This window comes from Onychomys torridus, chromosome 11 (assembly GCF_903995425.1).
Source record: "Onychomys torridus chromosome 11, mOncTor1.1, whole genome shotgun sequence".
Taxonomy (NCBI): domain Eukaryota; kingdom Metazoa; phylum Chordata; class Mammalia; order Rodentia; family Cricetidae; genus Onychomys; species Onychomys torridus.
The window spans coordinates 59,157,809-59,177,661 of record NC_050453.1 but is presented as its reverse complement, the minus strand read 5'-3'; the positions used below and the strand labels follow the sequence as shown (position 1 = coordinate 59,177,661).

At 51.7% G+C, this 19,853-nt stretch overlaps 1 protein-coding gene across 1 annotated transcript in view; it reads right to left on the bottom strand.

Moving 5' to 3' along the window:
* Adora1 (adenosine A1 receptor) overlaps positions 1-17,587 on the bottom strand; it is a 36,811-nt gene extending 19,224 nt beyond the window's left edge. Inside the window, exons 1-2 of the mRNA XM_036202102.1 lie at positions 17,173-17,587; positions 15,963-16,420 (exon numbers count right to left, since the gene is read on the bottom strand). Coding sequence (XP_036057995.1) covers positions 15,963-16,303 — 341 coding nt within the window. The 5' untranslated portion in view covers positions 16,304-16,420; positions 17,173-17,587. The remainder of the gene's footprint in view (positions 1-15,962; positions 16,421-17,172) is intronic.
* Between the last annotated feature and the right edge of the window lie 2,266 nt (positions 17,588-19,853).

Below are 19,853 nucleotides of genomic sequence, written 5' to 3'. Positions count from 1 at the left end.
TGAGGAGAGTGGCCTATTGCAAATATGATCAAATCCCAGTCTTGCTACTTGCAAGACAGAGGACAGTTTCCAAGTTGCGTTAGAGCCCTAGCTCTCCATTGCTCTCCTTGTAAAGGAGTGGTAATATTGGCTTTGAAAGACTGAGTGGAATCAAACATGCTAGCAAACAAATCACAGAGCCGAGCCTGACACTGAGGAGATAGTCAACCCATAGGTGCCCTCCCCACTAGACCCTAAGCCTTCCTTCTTACGCCAGGCAGACCCTGGGCTCCTCAGTGGCTCAAAGTAGCAATCTGCTTGAAAGAAACAATGGCTTAAGGGAGGGAGGGAGGTGACTGTTGAAGTTTCAGGGGCAAGTGCCCCTGGCACTGCCCTCAGAACCATGGCCGAACACATCCTCATCTGTGCATGGGGCTTGCGGTGCCTCCCGGCCCCGCCACAGCCTCTTCCCCAAGACCGGCTTGTTAATTTCAGCCAGTGGCACGCTTGTGAAGGAACTCCTCCAGCCACACTGTCCACACCAACCACAAGACACGCACATGCGTGCATGCATGAGTGCACACACACACACACTTGCAGGCCCCATCCACCCAGCCTCCTCTCTGCCACCAACAGCAAGAAGTAGGGTGGTTTGGGATCACACACTTGTTTTCACGTACATTCCTCTCCATAAAGTGTATATATAGTTTCTAGTTGGTAGAAACTGAGGCTGTGAGGAATGGTCAAGTTGTGGCAGACCAGGAGACCAGCTTAGCCAGCTGGTCCAAAGCCTGTGCTGCCTATCACTCAAATGTACTCTGAGTATCACCTCCTCTATCAGACCCTACACCCCTGTACTGGTCCTTGCAGCAGCAGCCCTGAAGAGTCAGGCTCAGTAATTCCATTTTGCTGCAAAGGATGCAGGTCCCAAGGAGTGAGGTCCATGTGGGCAGATGGCAGCCTAAGTCCAGAATTCATGCCTCCTGGTATCCAGACCTGCAGCTCTCTCTATACCAGGCATATTGGGGGAAAACCCCGATTCCTAGTCTCTCCCCAGCTAACAGGGGCATCCCCACTCTTAATTGTCCCTGGTGTTTCCCTTGAACATTATTTTCTTCGAATCATGACTGTGGATTGGGGTCGGACCCCAGGAACACTGTAACAGAGTCTGCTCCCTGTGTATGTGGACTCACACTTATCCCTTGTACAGAGGTCTAAGGCTGTGAGGTCCTTCAGGGACTGAAACTCAGTGGCCCCTTGCTCACACAACCTCGGGGTACCTTCCACCCAAGTGAGCCTCTATCTCCTGCGGTTTGGTCTTAGTCAATGGAGTCAGTGGGAGTGTCCAGCCTGACTGCTGGTTGAGATGGAGCCCGAGCCTGCAGCTGTCCACAACTCCAGCAGGTAGCAGCCAGCAAGGCACATGCGCCCTCTGCTCCCAACGGTAGCTGTCTGCCAAGCACTTCTGGACCACCCCTCCCAGGTCCAGCTTCTTCTGTCTTGTAGGTCTTACAGGTCTCTGCTCCACACACATGTCCCCAGCCAGCCATCTGCTTCTTCTAGTCCCTCACTACCAGACCGTCAAGCCCACCAAGGCCAGGGATCAGCCAGAGATCAGCCAGGGGAATCGAAGTACCACCCCTCCCCTTCCCCCTACACACACACCAGAGCCAGCTCACCACTGAACAATAAAGTCATTCTTCCTGCCAGTTCCTAGGCCCTTTGCCATCGGGGCTGGAATGATGCCCATTCTGGAAACGTGGGCACTGATACCCAAAGACGGGGTGATTTACCCAAGATCGCCCACGAGAGAGTGTTGAAGTCAAGGCTCAGTTCAAGGCTTTTCACTTTCCATTCAGTCATTCATCCAGTAGCAGCTGTGGGCCTTAGCTTTGGGGAGCCTCTGCTTCCACGTGGGAAAATGGAGCTGTGTAATACTACCTGGATAGAATACTCTCTGTACAAGCTCTTAAACAAGACCATCCATATCAGGTATTTGACACAAGACCTGACAATCCTCAGTCTCAGGAACCACCCCCTGTGACATGCATTCAGTGACTCACTGGACACAAAACATGGGCAGGCGCTAAGCGATGTGCCGTGCATATAGATGAACGGGCTGGCCTCCCCTCCTCACATACCACCCATGGCTCTCAGGCCAGTGCATCTCAGAGGGGCTGTGTAGAGGGGGAGCATGGGGAGCTTGAGAACACAGAGATAGAAGAAAGGGAGCTTCACGGAGATGTGCCATCTGAGCAATGCCCAGAGTTCAAGAATAGGCAGGAAGGAACCAGAGAGAGAAGAATGGATATAGATGCTGGCCACCAAGTCTGATGACCTGAGTTCAATCGTGGAACCCGCATGATGTGAGGAGAGAACCAAATTCCACAAATTCTCCTCTGACCTCCGCAGGCATGCCATGGCATGACTCAGTTTCCCCCTCCCCTCAAAAAAGTATAAATAAATAAATAAATAAATAAAAATTTAAAAGTAGGGTAGGTGTGAGATGTTCATTCATTCATATGTGTAAGCTGTAAGTGATCTTGAGGTCAAACCCTCTTCTTTTATTCCCTCAGCTCCACAGTCTGGATAAGGAGTGATTGGCTGTTGTGAACTGTTTCGCAATAAACATGGATATGCAAATATCTCTGTGACACTTGACTGGAGTCTTTTGGGTAAATGACCCAGGAGTGGTATAGCTGGGTTGTATTGTAGTTCTATTTTTAGTTTTTAACGGAACTTCCATGCTGATTTCCATAGTGGCTGGACTGGTGGTTTATATTCCCAGGAACAGAGGGGAGGGGTTCCCATTGGTGGCGATTTGTTTTCTTCTGTTCAGCGTCATGCAGCCTGGAGGAGCTTGGGATCTCAAGGCAGCTCTGAAGTGCGTCTCTTTGATGGCCAGCAATCTCCAACAGTTTCTTCCCCACTGTTCACAGATACTAAGCCGTGAAACCAATGCAGGGTTAACAGAAGGACAGGCAAAGAAGGGGTGATGCACAGGATGGCTTTTTCAGCCATAAATAAGAATGAAGTTACACCATTCTCAGGAAAATGGGCACCACCGGAAATAATCATATCAAGTAATTAAGTCAGTCTCGGAAAAACAAACCACGTGTCTTCTCTCATTTGCGGACCTTAGATTTTATAGGTATAAAATCATATGCGTACAGATGTCATGAAAGCAGCAGCAAACTGTATGGGAGAATCAAGGGAACGGAACAGGGGAAGCGGGGAGAGATGGGACGGTAGTGGGGAATGGAGGGGGATGCTCCAAGCACGGTACACACTTGCATGAAAATGGCCTTATATAACTCGGTTTAATGAATGATGTCTTAGAAGTTATGTCAGCGTAAGAACAGTAAACAGCACAAAATGTGGGGATGGAGGGAGGTTTGGGAGTTTCATTCTTAGCATCCACGTGGTGGCTCACAGACTTCTGGAACTCTAGTTCCAGAAGATCCAATGCCCTCTCCTAGCCTTGGTGGGCGTAAAATAAAAACAACTGGCTGAGGGCACAGGTAAGAGAGCCTGGGAGTGGCCTGGCCTGTGTCGGTTGGTCCAGGCTACTCAGGCTCTTGGCAGTGTGCCAGCTGGCACTCGTCAGTACCGTCACTAGACCACTGGTCTGTGCCCTTGAGGACTAATGATGTCAGAAAACACTTGATGACTTGATAAGTAAATGATGTGCCCAGGACAGAGAGCCGTATAAAGAAAGGGAGGGCCCAAATGGAATGCCTCAGTTGGACTCTCCTTGGATCCTGGAGAGTAAGGAACTGAGGTGCAGAGTGGAGCCAGAAGTGAGCAAATGCGGTTAAGAGAACAATCTGGATGCTTAGAATGTCACTCTGATTTATGCAGCCGATGAAGGTAACAGAAGAAGTCTATGCCTTCACATCCCTCGATCCTAGACAGTCATCAGTCCTTGGGGCCCACACAGCTGCTCTGTAAGCCATCTACATGATGTCACCAGGGAGCTCTCTATCACAGCCCATCATGTGGGGGTGGCTGTTTGTGTGTCCTCTACTGAGGACAGAGCACTGCTGGCAGGTGCCGGCTCAACATGGTGAGTCCCCAAACACAGTGAATAGTTTCTGGCCCAGACACAATTCACAGAGCTGACAAACCCCAGGGGAGCCCTTGTTTCAGCTCCCTCGGAGGCTAGCTCCCCACAGGAGGATGAGGCCCTGGGGAGGAAGGTGCAGGAAGAGCTGTTCATATTCTAGAAGCAGAAGATACCACCACACTTAACTTCACACACAGGTGGGGCTGAGAGCCCAGGGGCCAGGGTCCTCACCCTCCTGTTTGCAGGAGAAGCCTGGGGACCTCCTCACTTCTCTGCACTCTGTCTCTGCATTCTTGAGAGCATTTTCCTTAGGTAACCTCTGTCCTGTGCAAGAGAGCATGGACTGCCTGTCTGTCTGTCCAACTTCCTCCTGCCTTGGATGCTCACTCCCCAATAAACTTTCTTCCTGGCCTCCTGCCGATGAGCCTTTTCTCACTCCCACGCTCTGCAAACAAGAATTAAATCACCTACCAAGTGTCAGTCAGGTATATTCCAGGCACTGGCCATCGTGAACAGGACAGTAGGAGGACCCACACCCTGCTCTCTAGAACAGGCAGCTCTTCCTGATGTCACCTGAGTGTGACTCACTAGTAACATCAAGTGTTCAATGAAAACTAAACTCTAGCCTGGCATGGTGGTGTACACGTAGAATCCCAGTACATGGGAGGCTGAGGCAGGAGGATTAAGAGTTAAGGAAACCAAGCCGGGCGGTGGTGGCACACGCCTGTAATCCCAGCACTCAGGAGGCAGGGCCAGGCGGATCTCTGTGAGTTCGAGGCCAGCCTGGTCTCCAGAGTGAGTTCCAGGAAAGGCGCAAAGCTACACAGAGAAACCCTGTCTTGGGGGAAAAAGAAGAAGAAGAAGAAGAAGAAGAAGAAGAAGAAGAAGAAGAAGAAGAAGAAGAAGAAGAAGAAGAAGAAGAAGAAGAAGAAGAAGGAGAAGAAGAAGAAGAAAGAGTTAAGGAAACCTTAAATGAAACTATATGAGCCCCTTCACAGGCATCATCCCTATACCTCTCAGCCCTAGAAAGGAAGCACGGGGGGCCTGCTTTACAGAAGAGGAAATGGAAGGCAGAAACATTAACCACCTCAGCCATCTGAGTGTCTAAAGCTGGTTTCTCACACAGGTCTATCTGCCCACAGAGACTGCTCTCTACCCTTCATGACACTAACACATCTCTGTAAAGCAGGGGGAGGAATATGCCTCTGAAAGGGTCATTGAAAACACATCTGTAATCTCAACTGTGGGGAAGTGGGGAAGGGAGGATCAGGCCTTCAAGGTCATTCTCAGTTACATAGTGAGTTTCAGATCAGCCTGGGATATGTGAGACCCGGATTCTGAAAAAAAAAAAAAAAAAGCAGCGGGGGTGGGGGAGGAGGGGGAGAGAGCTGTCTTGTACTGTCCCTGTCCTGTATTCAGGGTCCCAGGAGAATGGCTGGTGATCCACGGCCCCTGCCTGCCTAGGGGAGGGGTGTGCATCGGAGCCCTTGGCTCTGTGGAGATAGATAGGGGCTGAGGAGTAGTCCCTGCCCTGCTGCAGTCTGTGCCCTGCTCCCCGAGGGCGGAAAGCTGAGGATGGGAAACCAGCTGTCTCCAAGAGCAGGCAGTACCCACACCAAACCTGCCAGCCAGGCTGCAAAGCCCACTCAGCTCCGGGAGGCAAAGGAGAATTGTTCTCATGTGGAAGGGCCACTACAGCAGGCCATAGTGGCTGCGACACAGTGATGCTAGCACTGGGAACTGCAGCATACTACATTCTCTGCCACTGACGAAGGGTTTTCTGCTTACTGACTGACCAGCTTCTGCTGCATTCGCTGCCACCTGGCCACTCAGTGTCCCCACAGCAGCTGTGAGAGGGTGGTGGTCACTAGGGAACAACCATTGTGCCAACAGTTAACACAACCCTAAACACAGGGTACATGCCAGCAACACAGGAGAGAAATCAATTTCTGGAGACACACTGTCCAGGACATGATCCTCAGGATGGGGACACAGTTGGGGCGAGAAGTAGTCCCTCAGGGGCCACTGTGCCCATTCTGAGTGGAGCCCGTCAAAGGGAAGAACCCCCTACTCTGCAATCTCCTAGATGCTTTGGGAAGGCCAAAGCCATATGTCCTTATTGTTCTTCCTCTGGTCTCAGCCTGAGGAAGCCAATGGCCTCCTGAGAAATGAGGGGGGACAAGGGCAGACGAAGCCGCTGGAGGTGTCCAGGAGGCTAGTTGGTCCCGCTCCCTAAAGTAAGAGGGGGGACGAAAATGGGAAGAACACTAGAGAATCAACCTCCCCTCCCCAGTTTCCTCCTCATCCCTAGCAACAGCCCTGTCACACTCTAGGACTTGACACCAGTAGCCACAAACCAAAGGCTGGCATTTGATCCTTTTGAACGTCTTCCCGATGGTTCTAACCCTACCATGTCTGCAGCCTTCCAGGTCTGGCCTACTTCCTGGCCTCCTCTCCTCTGCCTGAGCCCTGTCACGACGGGTCTCCACTCTGCTCATCCCCCACACACACCAGGCCGACCTCATGCGAATGCATAATGGCCCTGATGGAGGTTTTTTACATGCTCAACTATGTGCATACATTAAAAAAAGAAAAACCATTTCACTGATGATATATGACTTTTTTCTTATCGTTAGAGTGGATTTGCTAATATTCTGTTAAGGACTTTTTGCCCTTTAAAAATGTAATTTGGATTACGCCATCCCCTGCTTAAATCACTCAGAGGCTTCATAAAGCACTTGGAATAAAATCCAAGCTCTCGACCATGAACCATCCTCTGACCATGATAAGATCCCCATCTTATCATGAATCTGGTACTTCTGAGCTGCGGAAGGATGGCCCCGCTGCCTCCTCCTTGCCTGTGCCTGTGTAGATGAACAGGGCCCATGTTACACTCATAACCACAAAGCTGGGGAAACTTCAAATCCATCCCCATGAGCTTCAGGAAGTCCTTCATGCTGCCCCCAGAGAATCGACTTCTAATCTCCACCCATTTCCTAGAGAATTGTTTCACATTTGCTACACTTTCTATCATCTCTTCCTGCATCCCTGCTCTTGACCGATTTGCCTTGCTTCCTACTTCATGAGAAGATGGCAGCAGGCAGCTGCCAACATCTGTCCCTGGCTCCACAGGTCACTCAAGGGCCTCCAGCAGCCTGCCCACACGGCTGGTCTCTTCAGTCCAACCCTTCTTGCTGCACAGACGTGGCCCCACCCTTAGCAGATCACTCACCCCTGGACCATTGTAGGCAGCGCACAGACACGCTGACCTCCCCCCATCTCCAGAAACGACCCAAAGCAAAGTCCTCTCTTCCCGATTCTGACTGTTGCTGCTCCCATGACTTTGCTTTCTGTGCAACAAAATTCCTCAGATAGTAATCTCAGATAGAGTAATCCTCAGACAGAATCCAGCAGCCTCAACTCCACTCCTTTCCTCCATGGAGCCTCCTGCAATCAGGCTCTCTATCTACTCTCTTCACTGGCATGGCCCGTGTCCCGCTCACCCATGCTGAACTAGCCACGTCCAGTGGTGACTCTAAGGCCTCCGCTCACATCGTTCAGCAGCATTGGGAAGAACTAATCCTCTTCTCTTTGGTATACTTGCCACACCTGGCTTCCAGGACCCCCCATTTTTGGCTCTTCTTTGGTCTCCTTATTAATGTGTCCTCTTCCCCCCAACTTCTCAGTGCCCAGACATGCCACATCCGATGTGCTTATGACTGAACTATTGCTTCTAAAACCTGTCTCACCCGAGGCTTTGTTCATCTTGGATGATACCAACTGCATCCTCCCAGTTGCTTAGGATGAAAAACGCTTGTTGACTCCTCCTTACATCAAATCTATAACTAAACTCACAGACAGGAGGCTTCACTTATACAGAGTGTTAATGGTTAGATGTGCTGTAGAAACAAGCCAGGGTGAGTGAGACTGGGGTGGCTAGGCTGGGGCTGGGGAGAGAGCGCTTTACAAGATGGCGTCCTTGAAAAGGCGTCTTTGAGCAAAGCTCTAGAGGTGAGCGGACATACCACAGAGACTCCAGGAAGACACACCATGCAAGGAAAACAGCTAGAACAAAGACCCTAGGGTAGGAATGGACTTGAAGAGTTTAGACACCACAAGGAGGCCTGTGTATTGAGAGTGGTGATGAAGAGAAGGTGGGAAAGATAAGGAATTATCAAATCCATATGCAGATCCACTGGCCCTTTCTTACCCCTATGCAGAACCTCAGCAGATTGTAGTACTTTGATAAAGCAGAGTTCTAACAGGAGCAAGGGTGGGGTGGAGGACCTACGAGTTCACCTAGAAACAGACATGAAGCTCAGCCATCATTCTGGGCCTCAGAAGCCAGACGCGAAAGGGTATGCGCGGCCTGCTTCTGTTGTAGAAACTTAGGAGCAGGCAAAACAAGTCCACAGGACAAAAGTCAGAGGGTGGTTATTCTGGGGAGGGTACTGACTGGGAGAGGCACAGGAACCCTTTGAGGGTGCTGAGGATGTTCTAAATTTAAGAACGTCACCACCACAAAACTGAGCTCCATACTTGCAACCTATGCACTTACTGTATGAAATTCCTGCTTCCATAAATCTAAGAACACACATTCAGAAGCAACCGCTTCTCATCGTTCTGTCTGCCACTGTTCAGCTGTCTCTCACACCTGAGGCAACGTGACAGCTCCTGACCAGTCTCTCATTTGCTCCCCTGGCCCTAAAGCACATGTTCAGCATGAGGGCCTTGGGGACCAGATGATGTCCCTTTTCTGCTCAGAGCTGTGAAAAGGCCCCATTCTCCTTCAAAATAAAAGTCTTCCAGAGGTGTGCAAGCCATGTGTGTGTCAGTCTGTGCTCCGTCTCTTTCCCCACCCTCCCCTTCCTCACCTCATCTCAATGCACAGGCCTAAACTCATTCAAGCACATTCCTACTCCAGGACCTTTGTTCTGGTTGTCTCCCTTCCGTCGTGTGTCTTTCGGGTGTCCGTGTGTCATCTCCACTCACCAGAGCTTTGCTCAAAGATACCTTCTCAAGGAAGTCATTAGGTCTACCTTGCAACGCTTTCTCCCAGCCTAGCCACCCAATCTCACTCACCCTGGCTTGATTCTATACCACGTTTCACCTTTTAACACTCTACATAAGTGAAGCCTCCTGTTTGTGATTTGACATCTGTCCTCCAGGCCATCAATCAGGAAGCAGTTTCTGCAAAGGCCTGTATCACAAGTATCCATAGCATCAGCTGGTACACATGTGGCACTCGGTGAGCGTTTGCTGAATGAATGACTATGCGGATGAATGAGTCACTAGATCAGTGGTCCTCAACCTGCGGGGTCACACCCCTTTGGGGGTGGAATAGCCCTTTCACAGGGGTTACCGAAGACCACCAGAAAACACAGATGTTTACATTATGATTCATAACAGTAGCAAGATTACAGTTATAAACTAGCAACGACAGTAATTTTATGGTTGGGCAGGTCACTACAACATAAGGATTATATTAAGAGCCACAGCATTAGGAAGTTTAAGAACCACTGGACTAGATCTGTCTACATTAGGGTCCTGGATAAGGACAGGTGAGAATGACCAGTCACCCTTCTCAAAAGTCAGACAAGTTCTGAGAGCAAGCAAGCAGGATAGAAGTCCCAAAGGGTACCTTCCAACATGACCTGTGCTGAAGAGGTGATTGTGGAATAGGGACCAGCTGCCAGCTCAAGTATTGATACTTGTCAGGCATCAGTCACCCGCCATCCCGACTCCTGACAGAGGAGATCAGGAATCTCTCTGTGGCAAGCTTGGTCTGTAGAAATATAATCTCAACAGTGGCTGAGAGTTCCCAGGCAGAGTGGACCAGACTGCACATCCCTCAGTACCTCCAGCCCAACGAAGTGCCTAGCACTGCCCCCCAGCCCCACATCTCTTTGATTTTGTCCATAAAGACTGCCAGGCAAGAGAAGTTACCACAGTCTATTCTTTGGGGTCAAGGGTGTCCTTCCCTAGCTGTCCCATCTCCTTGTCGACCTCCAAGCCAGTGTTTGCAAGGAGGGATGGATGACAAGGCCCACATCCCTGCCACCCTTCCTCTCCCATTCCCACTGCCTTTGCTCTGTAACAACTGGTAAGCTCTTCAGGGCTCTAGAAAAGGGGCCCAAACTAAAGGAGTGATTCCCTGCCCGAGAAGCTGTGTGTGTCTCAGCCGCCTTCCTCTCAGCCTGCCCCTTGTGTCTATGCCCTCCTGCCCAACAGGGCTAACCAAGAAATGCCACACACCAAGCCCTCCGTTCTGGAGACTTCTCTCCTCAATAAAAGGCAAAAGGAACAACATGGCCAAGCCTCAGGAAATAGAGAACAGCTACTAAGGACTAGCTCCCGAGCCTGTACAGCCCTGACATGCTAGCCCAGAAGGACAAATGGGCTGAGGAATACCAGAAGCCTCCTGGGAAGTTGCAGTGTGGGTGAAATGGGAAAGGGGTGGAGGAGGAAGGATGAAAGGAGTTGGGAGATATTTAGTCTCATATGAAAATACTTCCGGACAGAGGCAAGCTAGTACAAGGAGGTTCTGTCCAGGGTCCTAGGCCTTGAGACAATGTGAATCAGTGAAGTGTTTTGGCTTTTGTTTGTTTGATATTTTCATTTATTATTCATTCATTATCTTCCTCTGTGTGTGTGTGTGTGTGTGTGTGTGTGTGTGTGTGTGTGTGTGTGTGTCTTGGGGGGACTCAAGGCACCTGTGTGGAGGTCAGAGTACAAACCAGCTTTTAGGAGATCATTCTTTCCTTCCACTATGTATACCTCAGGGATTGAATTTAGGCCATCAGGCTTAGCAACAAAAGCCCTTACCAGCTGAATCATCTCCCCAGCCTCTAAGTGTTTTTTTTAATAATAATAATAATAATAATAATAATAATAATCTAGTACTCTAATTAGCAACCTACTTAAAAATAGATAAATAAAATGTGTTACCCAAATGTTAATTTATCCCCAAAAAGTTACAGCATATCTACTCCATGCCAGACACAGAAGACACCTGAGTATATAAACAGAGTGTCCAGGAACTCTGGTGCTTACCCAGACCCCAGAGAGAAGTTTTAAATAGAAAACTCCCTGAGCCTGAAGTAATATGGAAGGAGGCACACATCCAGTCTGAAAAGCTAACAGACAAAATGAACCTGGCAGGCAAGAGCGGGAGGTGGATTCTCTGAAACCTAAAAGATGAAAAATAATACGATCTTATACTGTCATAAAAGCCCTCACAAAATAATTTGAGTTGACATGTGGAAATGTTTGTAATGTAATGTTAAGTGAAAAAATAGGATTTAAAGCCATATATAGATAGATACTTGCCATATGCAAAAATAATGTAGCTAAATATATACACGTGTGTGGAAAAATTTTCTGGAACACCAAATGTTAACAGTCGTCCTCTGTAGGTGGAAGAAGTACTGGTGCATTTGGAATCTTTATTCTTCTCTACATTCCTCGCAAGGAGCATGGTTCTTTGAGGCTCTCAAATAAACACAAAATGTCACGGTGTAGCCCCCCTAAGGCTCCACTCAGGGCCCCCAGGGTGGACGGGCTTCTCCACAAACCACCTTAGTTATTCCTTGGCTTCCCCACAGCTGATGCTTGAACAAGTTGCCCCCCGACCTGCCGACACACAAGGCTTTTTGGAAGCCATCCCGATGTGGGAAGATGGGGTGCTTTCACCCCTGAAACAAACCCGGACACCTCTGCAAGAAAAGCCACATGTCTTGGTTCAGCTACATCTAGCAGGAGCACCTGCAGGCTGCCCCGACAAACCCAAAGCCACCTCCATCACGCCCGGAAGCCTACCACTCTTCCACGGACCCCATCCACTGAAGCTACATTTTCTTTCCCAGGCTGAGAAGAGGCTGATTGGGGAGGAGCACCGGGTTCCCAGCCCAGTGACCCTGAACAACTCCCCCCCCCCACCCCCGGCCCTTGGATTCCTCTCCATGGCTTCCTCTGGCTGCTTTTTTGCCTCGTGCACTCTAGCCTATGACTAATGCATCCTTCGACCACGCATCTGGAGACACCCTGCTCCTTCTGGAAGCAGATGGAGACTCAGAGCAACTGTTCTGGGACGCAGAGGTCGCAGATGGCTTCTGAGGTGTTGGTAGTGCGTGAGCCATTTCAATTGTCAAATAAATACATAAACAAAGCCCAGACCAGATCAGGGACTGCCAAGCCAGCGGCCGGCCGAAAGCAAACACATCTTAATCTCACAGGTTCCTCTTCCTCCAAAAGCTCAACCCAGCATACCTAGCCTCCCAGACAAGCAAGCCCCCAGCTATGGGCAGCAGCAGGGTTTCCAAGGGACTCAGCTGCCCACTAGAGTGGAGGGGAGGTGGGGGTGCTGAGTGTGAGCCAAGCAGAGTGCACAAACACTAGTAAAAGTGAGAGAGGGCAAAGGACCTGGTGATAGCTTTGGGGAAACTGGGGCCTACATCCTACAAGACCGCCGCTGAAGTCCACGCATGCGCGCTGGGCTTATAGGGTCAAAGCGGCCGATGGCAGGCCTGGAATCTGCTCCTGGCTGGCGGTCTGTGTAGGAGAATTGTTGGAACTTTCATGCTTCCGACCCCAGTTTATCTGTAGAATGAAGCTGGCAGCAGCCTCCCAGTACTGAGGAGAGGTTACCCACAGTCAATGGGATAAAACACACACAAAACAAAACATAGCTGCCACATGATCAATCACTAGGAGTGGAAAAATCCAACACAAAACCTGCCCGGGATCCCGAGACAGCATTGGCAGGAACCAGAAGGAGAAAGAACCACACAGAGAGTTAGAGCCAAAAGGAACCTCGGTGACCTTGGATCCAAGCATGCGTACAGCAGAGAAAAGTTTGGGAAGTTGAACCACTTGGAAGGCTGCACAGTTATCTGGTAACACAGCAATACCTAACCCCCAAACCCCTGCCACCGGTCACTGCACTGCAAGCCATCTAACTGAGGACAGCCTTCTCACAGGAGCAGGGAGCACCCTGGAGCAGACCCCAAACCATTACAGAGGCCCACAACAGTCCTGGGTGAGGAGGCGGGAGGACGGGAATTGAAGAGTCCTGGAAAGTAAGGACTAGCTTCTCAATCCAAGCACGGGTGGGGGCGTGCAGCATGTAAAAGACCACACATTACTGCCGGTCAACTATTCCAACTTCAAAAACTGCCAATGGGTCACATTAGATAAGGTAAATCTCTTTTGTCTCTCAAGTTTCTGCTACATGGAAAGAAATCAAAGCCGTGGCTTTCTGACCAACCTTGCTCTATAACTCCTAGATCCAGATGTCTAGACACACCTCCCCAACACTCAGTGACATTATTCTCAGGGCCCAGGGCCACATCAACCTTTGCCTAGCATATCAGGGCAGGGAGCCAGGTGCCTGCAGGTTCAAAAGCCTGGCATTCCACTGACTCCAGCCGCCCAGAAGGACACAGAGCATTCTGTACCTCCTGCAGGGTACCTGGGCAATGACAGGCCTGGACCTAGAGTCATCGACATCTTGGCCAGGAGCCTTGTTTAGAAGCTGGCCCTTAACTTGAGAAGAGGCTCTTCTTCACAGGGCAGAGCTCTCCCAGGATCCCTGCTGAGCAAGTGGGGAGAAGCAAAACGGGGGACAGTAGTCCTCAGCAAGAACGATAAAGCCTGTTTGAGACTCACCCACGTGATCTGGAAATGCAGTCGTTTTAATCAACATTTACAGAGTGCCAAGGATGACACAGTGTTGCTGGGCATTCTGGGTAATTCACAGAAACAGACAAGATGTGATCCTTGCCCCGGATCATTGCCTTGGAGGCCCCGGCAGCCCATTGGGGAAGGGAAAACATGGACAGATGTAACTTAACAGTTCTCTGACACCTTCTTGGAATGTGTTGTGTGCATGTCAGTCTAAGAGCACACATGTTTGGGTTGGGGAAACAGAGCCTGCCTGCCCAGCCCCTGTTCAAGCCATATATTAATAACGAAGCTAAACTTCTTCTCATTTACAGCCTGCACACAATACGTCAGGCATAATACTAATTGCTATATATTCTTCCGGGATCCCAGGCAGTCATACTATTATTTCTGTTCCCTTTTATAGATGAAGAAATTAAAGTTTCTAGAGGTTAAATAGGTGACTGCCCCAAGGCGACACAACCCGGCATTTGTAAAAGCATCCACGCACAGGCCTGTATTATATTCCATTGTGCCCGCCCTCAGCTCTCAGAGGTCTGTTCGCCAACAGCCCCAGCTTCAAAGCAACAGCAGCTGCCTCTACGGGGAACGAGCCTGCAGTTCCTACCAGCATGGACACTCCATTCCCTAGGCCCACAGGGTAAGGAGGACACATTCTGAAGCCTGTGACCTCTACGGCATGAGGACAGGGCCAAGGCATTGGCACCTACTCAGCAGGCAGACTTTCTCCAGCAGCCTTCCTCTGGCTGCCCATCTCTGTGCATTCCTAATGTGGCCATGCTGCTGGTGTAATGGCCGGGCTCTGAGGCCCAACCCATCTAATGGATTGAGACTAGCTTGGCTAGTGCAGGCCAGCAACAACTCCGGTTTAATGGCAGTATGAAAGGCCCTCGGAAGCTGAGCCTCTGTGGCTTCTGCACCGCGTTTCCTTCTTCCTGCACCCCACCTTCCCTGGGAAACTTGGTGACCGGGAAGGAGGGAGGTTGGCGGTGGGGGGGGGGGGGGGGAGACTGACAACAAGGTTCTAGGCACAGGACTCAGAGGGAGGACTTGGCTGAATCAGGCTTGCCACACTAGGCTCCGGGAGATCCTCTGAGCCTGTTTCCCCTCATCCAGTTCCTGCTCCACCTCCCTCACTGGACACAGGGAACACGTGACGTGAGAAGAGGCTGGGAAAAGTTAAACGTGCATAAATGTGACCAAAGCGAGAACTCTGGGTACCTAGGCCTGCTCGGGCAAACTGCCAAGTGAGATCAGAGGCCCCATGTCCCAGATATGGGTGCTAGGAAGCTGCATAGGATGGCAGGTGCCGGAGACGGCTGAAACTCACCATTACAGAACCTACTGGTGACAAGAATTCAAAGAGGGGAAACACACTCAAAAGTGTGTCCCAGCAGAGCCGGTTCCTGGCAGCGTGCCCAGGTACGCTGGCACTTGGTGACCCAGGCACTGCCTGGTGCCAAGATTATGGCCTGGTAGGCCTGGGCAGGGAGCCTCAAGTAGATGGGACCTCCCCCCACCCCAGGATGAGGACTGCCACCATTAAGCCTTCCTCCCTGAGCTGTCTAGAAACAGCAAAAGCACCTCTGGTGTAGCCTGCAAGCCAAAGCCAGAACACAGGGGCAGCCACCAGCATTCTCCCTGCCTGCCAGAGAGATCCCCTCAGTGGGAGCTGGGCAGAGGCAATTAGCCCTCTGGGCTCAGCAGGAGAGTCTGGAGGGTAGAGCTGGCTGGTACAAAACCTTTGCAGAACAAGTGAGCTAAAGAGTGTCTTCCGGAAGCCAGCCTGGTCTGATCTGAGAAGCGGCAGGCAGCTCGGTTGGCCCTGGTGTGCCACCCTCAACACGTCCTCAACCCTCCCCTGGAGCTCTGCTCTCCTCCTCCCTAGGTAGGACTTGTGGAATCCAGATCATTCCCAACCCTGCACTGTCCCCCGTCTTGGGGACAGTGGTGACCCCTCCAAATGCTCTAACCTGACTCCAGGCCCCACCTGCACTGAGGTCATGGGTACTGTCAGGGTGGTAATTCTCCAGCCACCCAGCCCCCTCCTGCTTCTTGCTGCAGCTCAGCGAAGCATCCAAGCCCAGGAAGGCAAAGTGTGGGCTGGGATCCAACAGCCAGAGAACACCTAGCTGACTAGGGACAGGGGCTTACACACTCTTAATCTTTGCTAACTCACCCACAAGCCACCCAACATAGAGTTTCCGCAGAGTACGTTGGGCTGCTATGAACTCACCGGAGAGGAATCTTGACTCGGAGGTACCGATCCACAGCAATAGCCAGCAGAGCCAGGATGGAGCTCTGGGTGAGGATGAGGACAGGGCAGGCCACCATGAGGCAGGTGTGGAAGTAGGTCTGTGGCCCAATGTTGATAAGAATGGCTAGAGGGATGACCAGGGCGCCAACGGCCACATCAGCTACTGCCAGGGATACGATGAAATAGAAGGTGGCATCGCGAAGTGCCTGGTTCACCTTCACAGCCCAAATCACCAGCACGTTTCCAGGTACAGAGACCAAGGCAATGAGCACCTCGATGCCAATGTAGGCAGCCTGGAAAGCCGAGATGTAGGGCGGCATGGTGGGCAGGAGCTGGGCACATCAGCAGACGGGCGCCCTGGGGCGCGAGGCCAGCACCTGTGGTCAGGAAGCCTGCGGTGGGGATGCCAGCCTGGGAAGGAGGGGACATAGGCAGCCCTGCGAAGATGTGCTCCAGTTAGCAGATGCAGTGCCTGCCCAGGCTGGCCAGGCACTCAGCCTCTCTATCTTCTTAACCTCTGTCCCCTCCCCTTGTCCTCAGAGGTTCCATTCAGCAACTTAAAATAGCAACACTCACTCCACCACTGGCTTTTGTATCAGGTGTGAGGTAGCTCCCAGTACACTCACTCCACAACGATCTCCCTATGCCTCCGCAGTGCCCACAGGTGTCCGCCGACCCGGAGGCAGGGAGCTCACCATCTTGCCTGCCAACCAGTAGGGGGTCCCAAAGGCGTTGCCCTAAGTTCCCCGGGCGGCTTTCCGGAGCCGCGCCGGGCAGGGCTGGGCTCTGGGCACCGTGCGCGCACCGGCTCATCATTCTCCAGGCTCCCGCCGCTGCGCTCCCAGCCCGGCCTTTCAAGCAATCACATGGTGCGGCAGAGGCTCAGCCCCGGACGCTTTTAAAGAGGTAGCGCCCCTGTTTCGTACCTGGGACTGGATGGCAGGCGTGAATCTGAGGGACTAAGCCCAGGACCTGGCGGGTCCACGGGCTCTCATTTCCCGCGTGCGCGCACGCCCGTCCTGTGCCCACCCACCCGGGACGCCCGCTGGTGTCCGACTCTTAACAGTCGCCTGGTCCTGCTCCAGCTTAGAATCTTTGCCCACAGACTGCCCCATGGGGGGGTATTCCAATCATTTCATCCACCCCGCTCTTGCACATTCATGGTGCACGAACTGAGACACAGACTTACCCAAGGTCACACCAAAGCTGTCAGAGCTCCTGGCCACCTCATCTGCCTAGCCAAGTGTCCCCAGATCTCGAAGACTTGGGCAGTCGTTCCCTCAGAAGATGCCAGGAGAACCCAGGGCTAGCCTGTTAGGTCCAGGGGGATGGTAGCTAGCCGAGACTCCACTCTGGCGCCAGCGCCTTCGTCGCCCCCGGAGCGGGAGCTGAGTGACAATCGGGCTCCGCACACCGGGAGGGGAGGGGGCGGGGGCGGCGGCGGCGACGGCGGCACCCGCGAGCCCCTCCCTCGTCGCCCTCCGTCTCCTCCCCCACCCCCTCCTCTAAACAAAGGAAGTGATTCTGTGTGAGAAAAGCTGAGAAAACGTGAGCTTTCTCAAATGGTGTGATGTATGAATCCGGCCTCGGGACAGTACAGAGGTGCGGCCTCCCGTGTTCTCTCCCTCCCCGTCTCAATGCGGCAGGAGGGTGAGTGGCAGGGAGCCCTGAGCACCTGCGGGACTCCAGAAAGCCCCTCTCGGATCTCCCACAACCACTAAGGGTTGGCAGCACCGCCCCCTCCCTGATCCCCAAACCGACTCTCTTCAGGAAACCAGTCCCCCGCCACTGTCAGGAACGCACAGGCTTCCAGCACACACGTTACTTCTCAGGCGGTATCCTGAGTCATTACATCCCTTTCTCATCCATCTTTCAGAACGCTTTGCCGGCTCTTAGCAATTTCCATTTTGCAGATGGGGATGCTGAGGCTCAGAGAAGTGACCCGGCTTCTCAAGATCACCACTGTCAGTGTCACACTATGATGCTCCTTTCTTCCCTCCTCCTCCTCCTCCTCCTCCTCCTCCTCCTCCTCCTCCTCCCTTTTACCCCAGCACCTAAGACCACACAGTATCTAGTCCAGTCCCTTGTGTTGAAGAAAAAGAAGCAGGCTGGGAAATGAAAGGAACTTGCCAAAGACTGCAGCACTTAGGAGACCAAGCCTCCACACAGTACCCTCCCCATGATGCCCCTAGCCCTCACCCCATCACTTGCTTCCAGTCAGTGGGCACAGGCCCAAGCCTTCCCTCTGGTGCCTTACAGAGATCCCTCCCTAAGATATCGTGTTTGTGTGTTGGAGAAGGGCCTGCACTGCACAGGAGCTAGGTTAGTCAAGCTGGGGGAAGCCCGGTGCCCTACAGCTCCCTTGCTGGGTCTCAGGATGAGGAGAAGGGCTCTGCCCGATGGAGGGACAGCCACTGCTTCTGTAGGGGACAGATTCCGGAACCTGAATGGCTGAGCAAAAGGGTGAAGGCAATTCAGTTGTCTTCAGAGGAGGAAGACCAATGTAGGGAAAGACAGCATCCTCTACTCCCACCCTCAGAGAACAAGAACTCTGAGTCTGATCACAAAAGGACACTCCTTCTAGTAAGGCTAACTGACAGGTAGGTACCCTCCTTCCCTGTCTACCTCCCATTCCTCCCCACTCCTAAAAGCAAGCTGATGACATTCTACCACCGCCCACACCATGCCAAGAGGCTGAGGTCTCTGCCTCTTGGCCCTTTCTTTCCTTGGCTCAAAGCCTCTAAGGCACAAAGTCTTTCTCTTAATTAATTTTTTAAGACAAAGACTTGCTATGTAGCCCAGGCTGGCCTCGAACTCAGTCATTTTAGCTCTTCTTTCCCAATGCTGGAATTAAAGATACAATCCAGTAACATGCCGGGCAAAGAGAGTGTTTGTTTGTTTGGTTGGTTGGTTGGTTGGTTTTGTTTTGTTTTGTTTTTGTTGTTTGTCTGTTTGGTGCTGAGGAATAGAACTCAGGACCTCATGCATACTGGCCAAGCGTTTTACAGCTGATTCTATCTGTGATCTTCTCTTGAGTTTTGATTTACCTCTGGTCAGCCATATGGCAAACCCAGCATGGGGCAGCCAGAGGCTGGAGGGAGAGGACACTGTAGAAGGGCAGGGCAGAACAGGAGGAGCCAAGTGGCTGGGATGGATGCCGTGCCAAAAATATGATGCTGTTTTTCACACATGCCCCAGATCCCTGACTAGATGACCCTCCTCCCTCAGCCACGTGACCCTCCATGATTTTCCCTGCCTCCAGCACAGCCCTGATTTCCTCATCTGTATGACAGCTTGACCAGGAAAAGCACTTCCTAGAAGGCTATGACAACCGCATACACATGTTTAAGGAGAGTGGATGGAGCACAGACCATGGATTAAAGAGGCAAGCGAAGGCCAACAAGATGGCTCAGTGAATAAATGCGCTTGCTGCCAAGCCTGACAACCTGAGTTCAATCCCCAGGACCCACAGTACAGAAGAAGAGAACTGTCTCCCAAAGGTTGTCTTCTGACCTCCACATGGACACTGTGGCACTCTCTCTCTCTCTCTCTCTGTCTGTCTCTCTCTCTCTGTCTCTCTCTCTGTCTCTCTGTCTCTCTGTCTGTCTCTGTCTCTGTCTCTCTGTCTCTGTCTCTCTCTGTCTCTGTCTCTCTGTCTCTGTCTCCCTCTCTCTGTCTCTCTGTCTCTCTCTCTGTCTCTCTCTCTGTCTCTCTCTCTCTGTCTCTCTCTCTCTCTCTCTCTCTCTCTCTCTCTCTCTCTCTCTCTTACACACACACACACACACAGGCACATGTACTAAATAAATAAAATGTAATATAATCTTTAAAAAAAGGAAGCAGGCAGCGCCAGGCCAATGGGGAGAAGGGGAG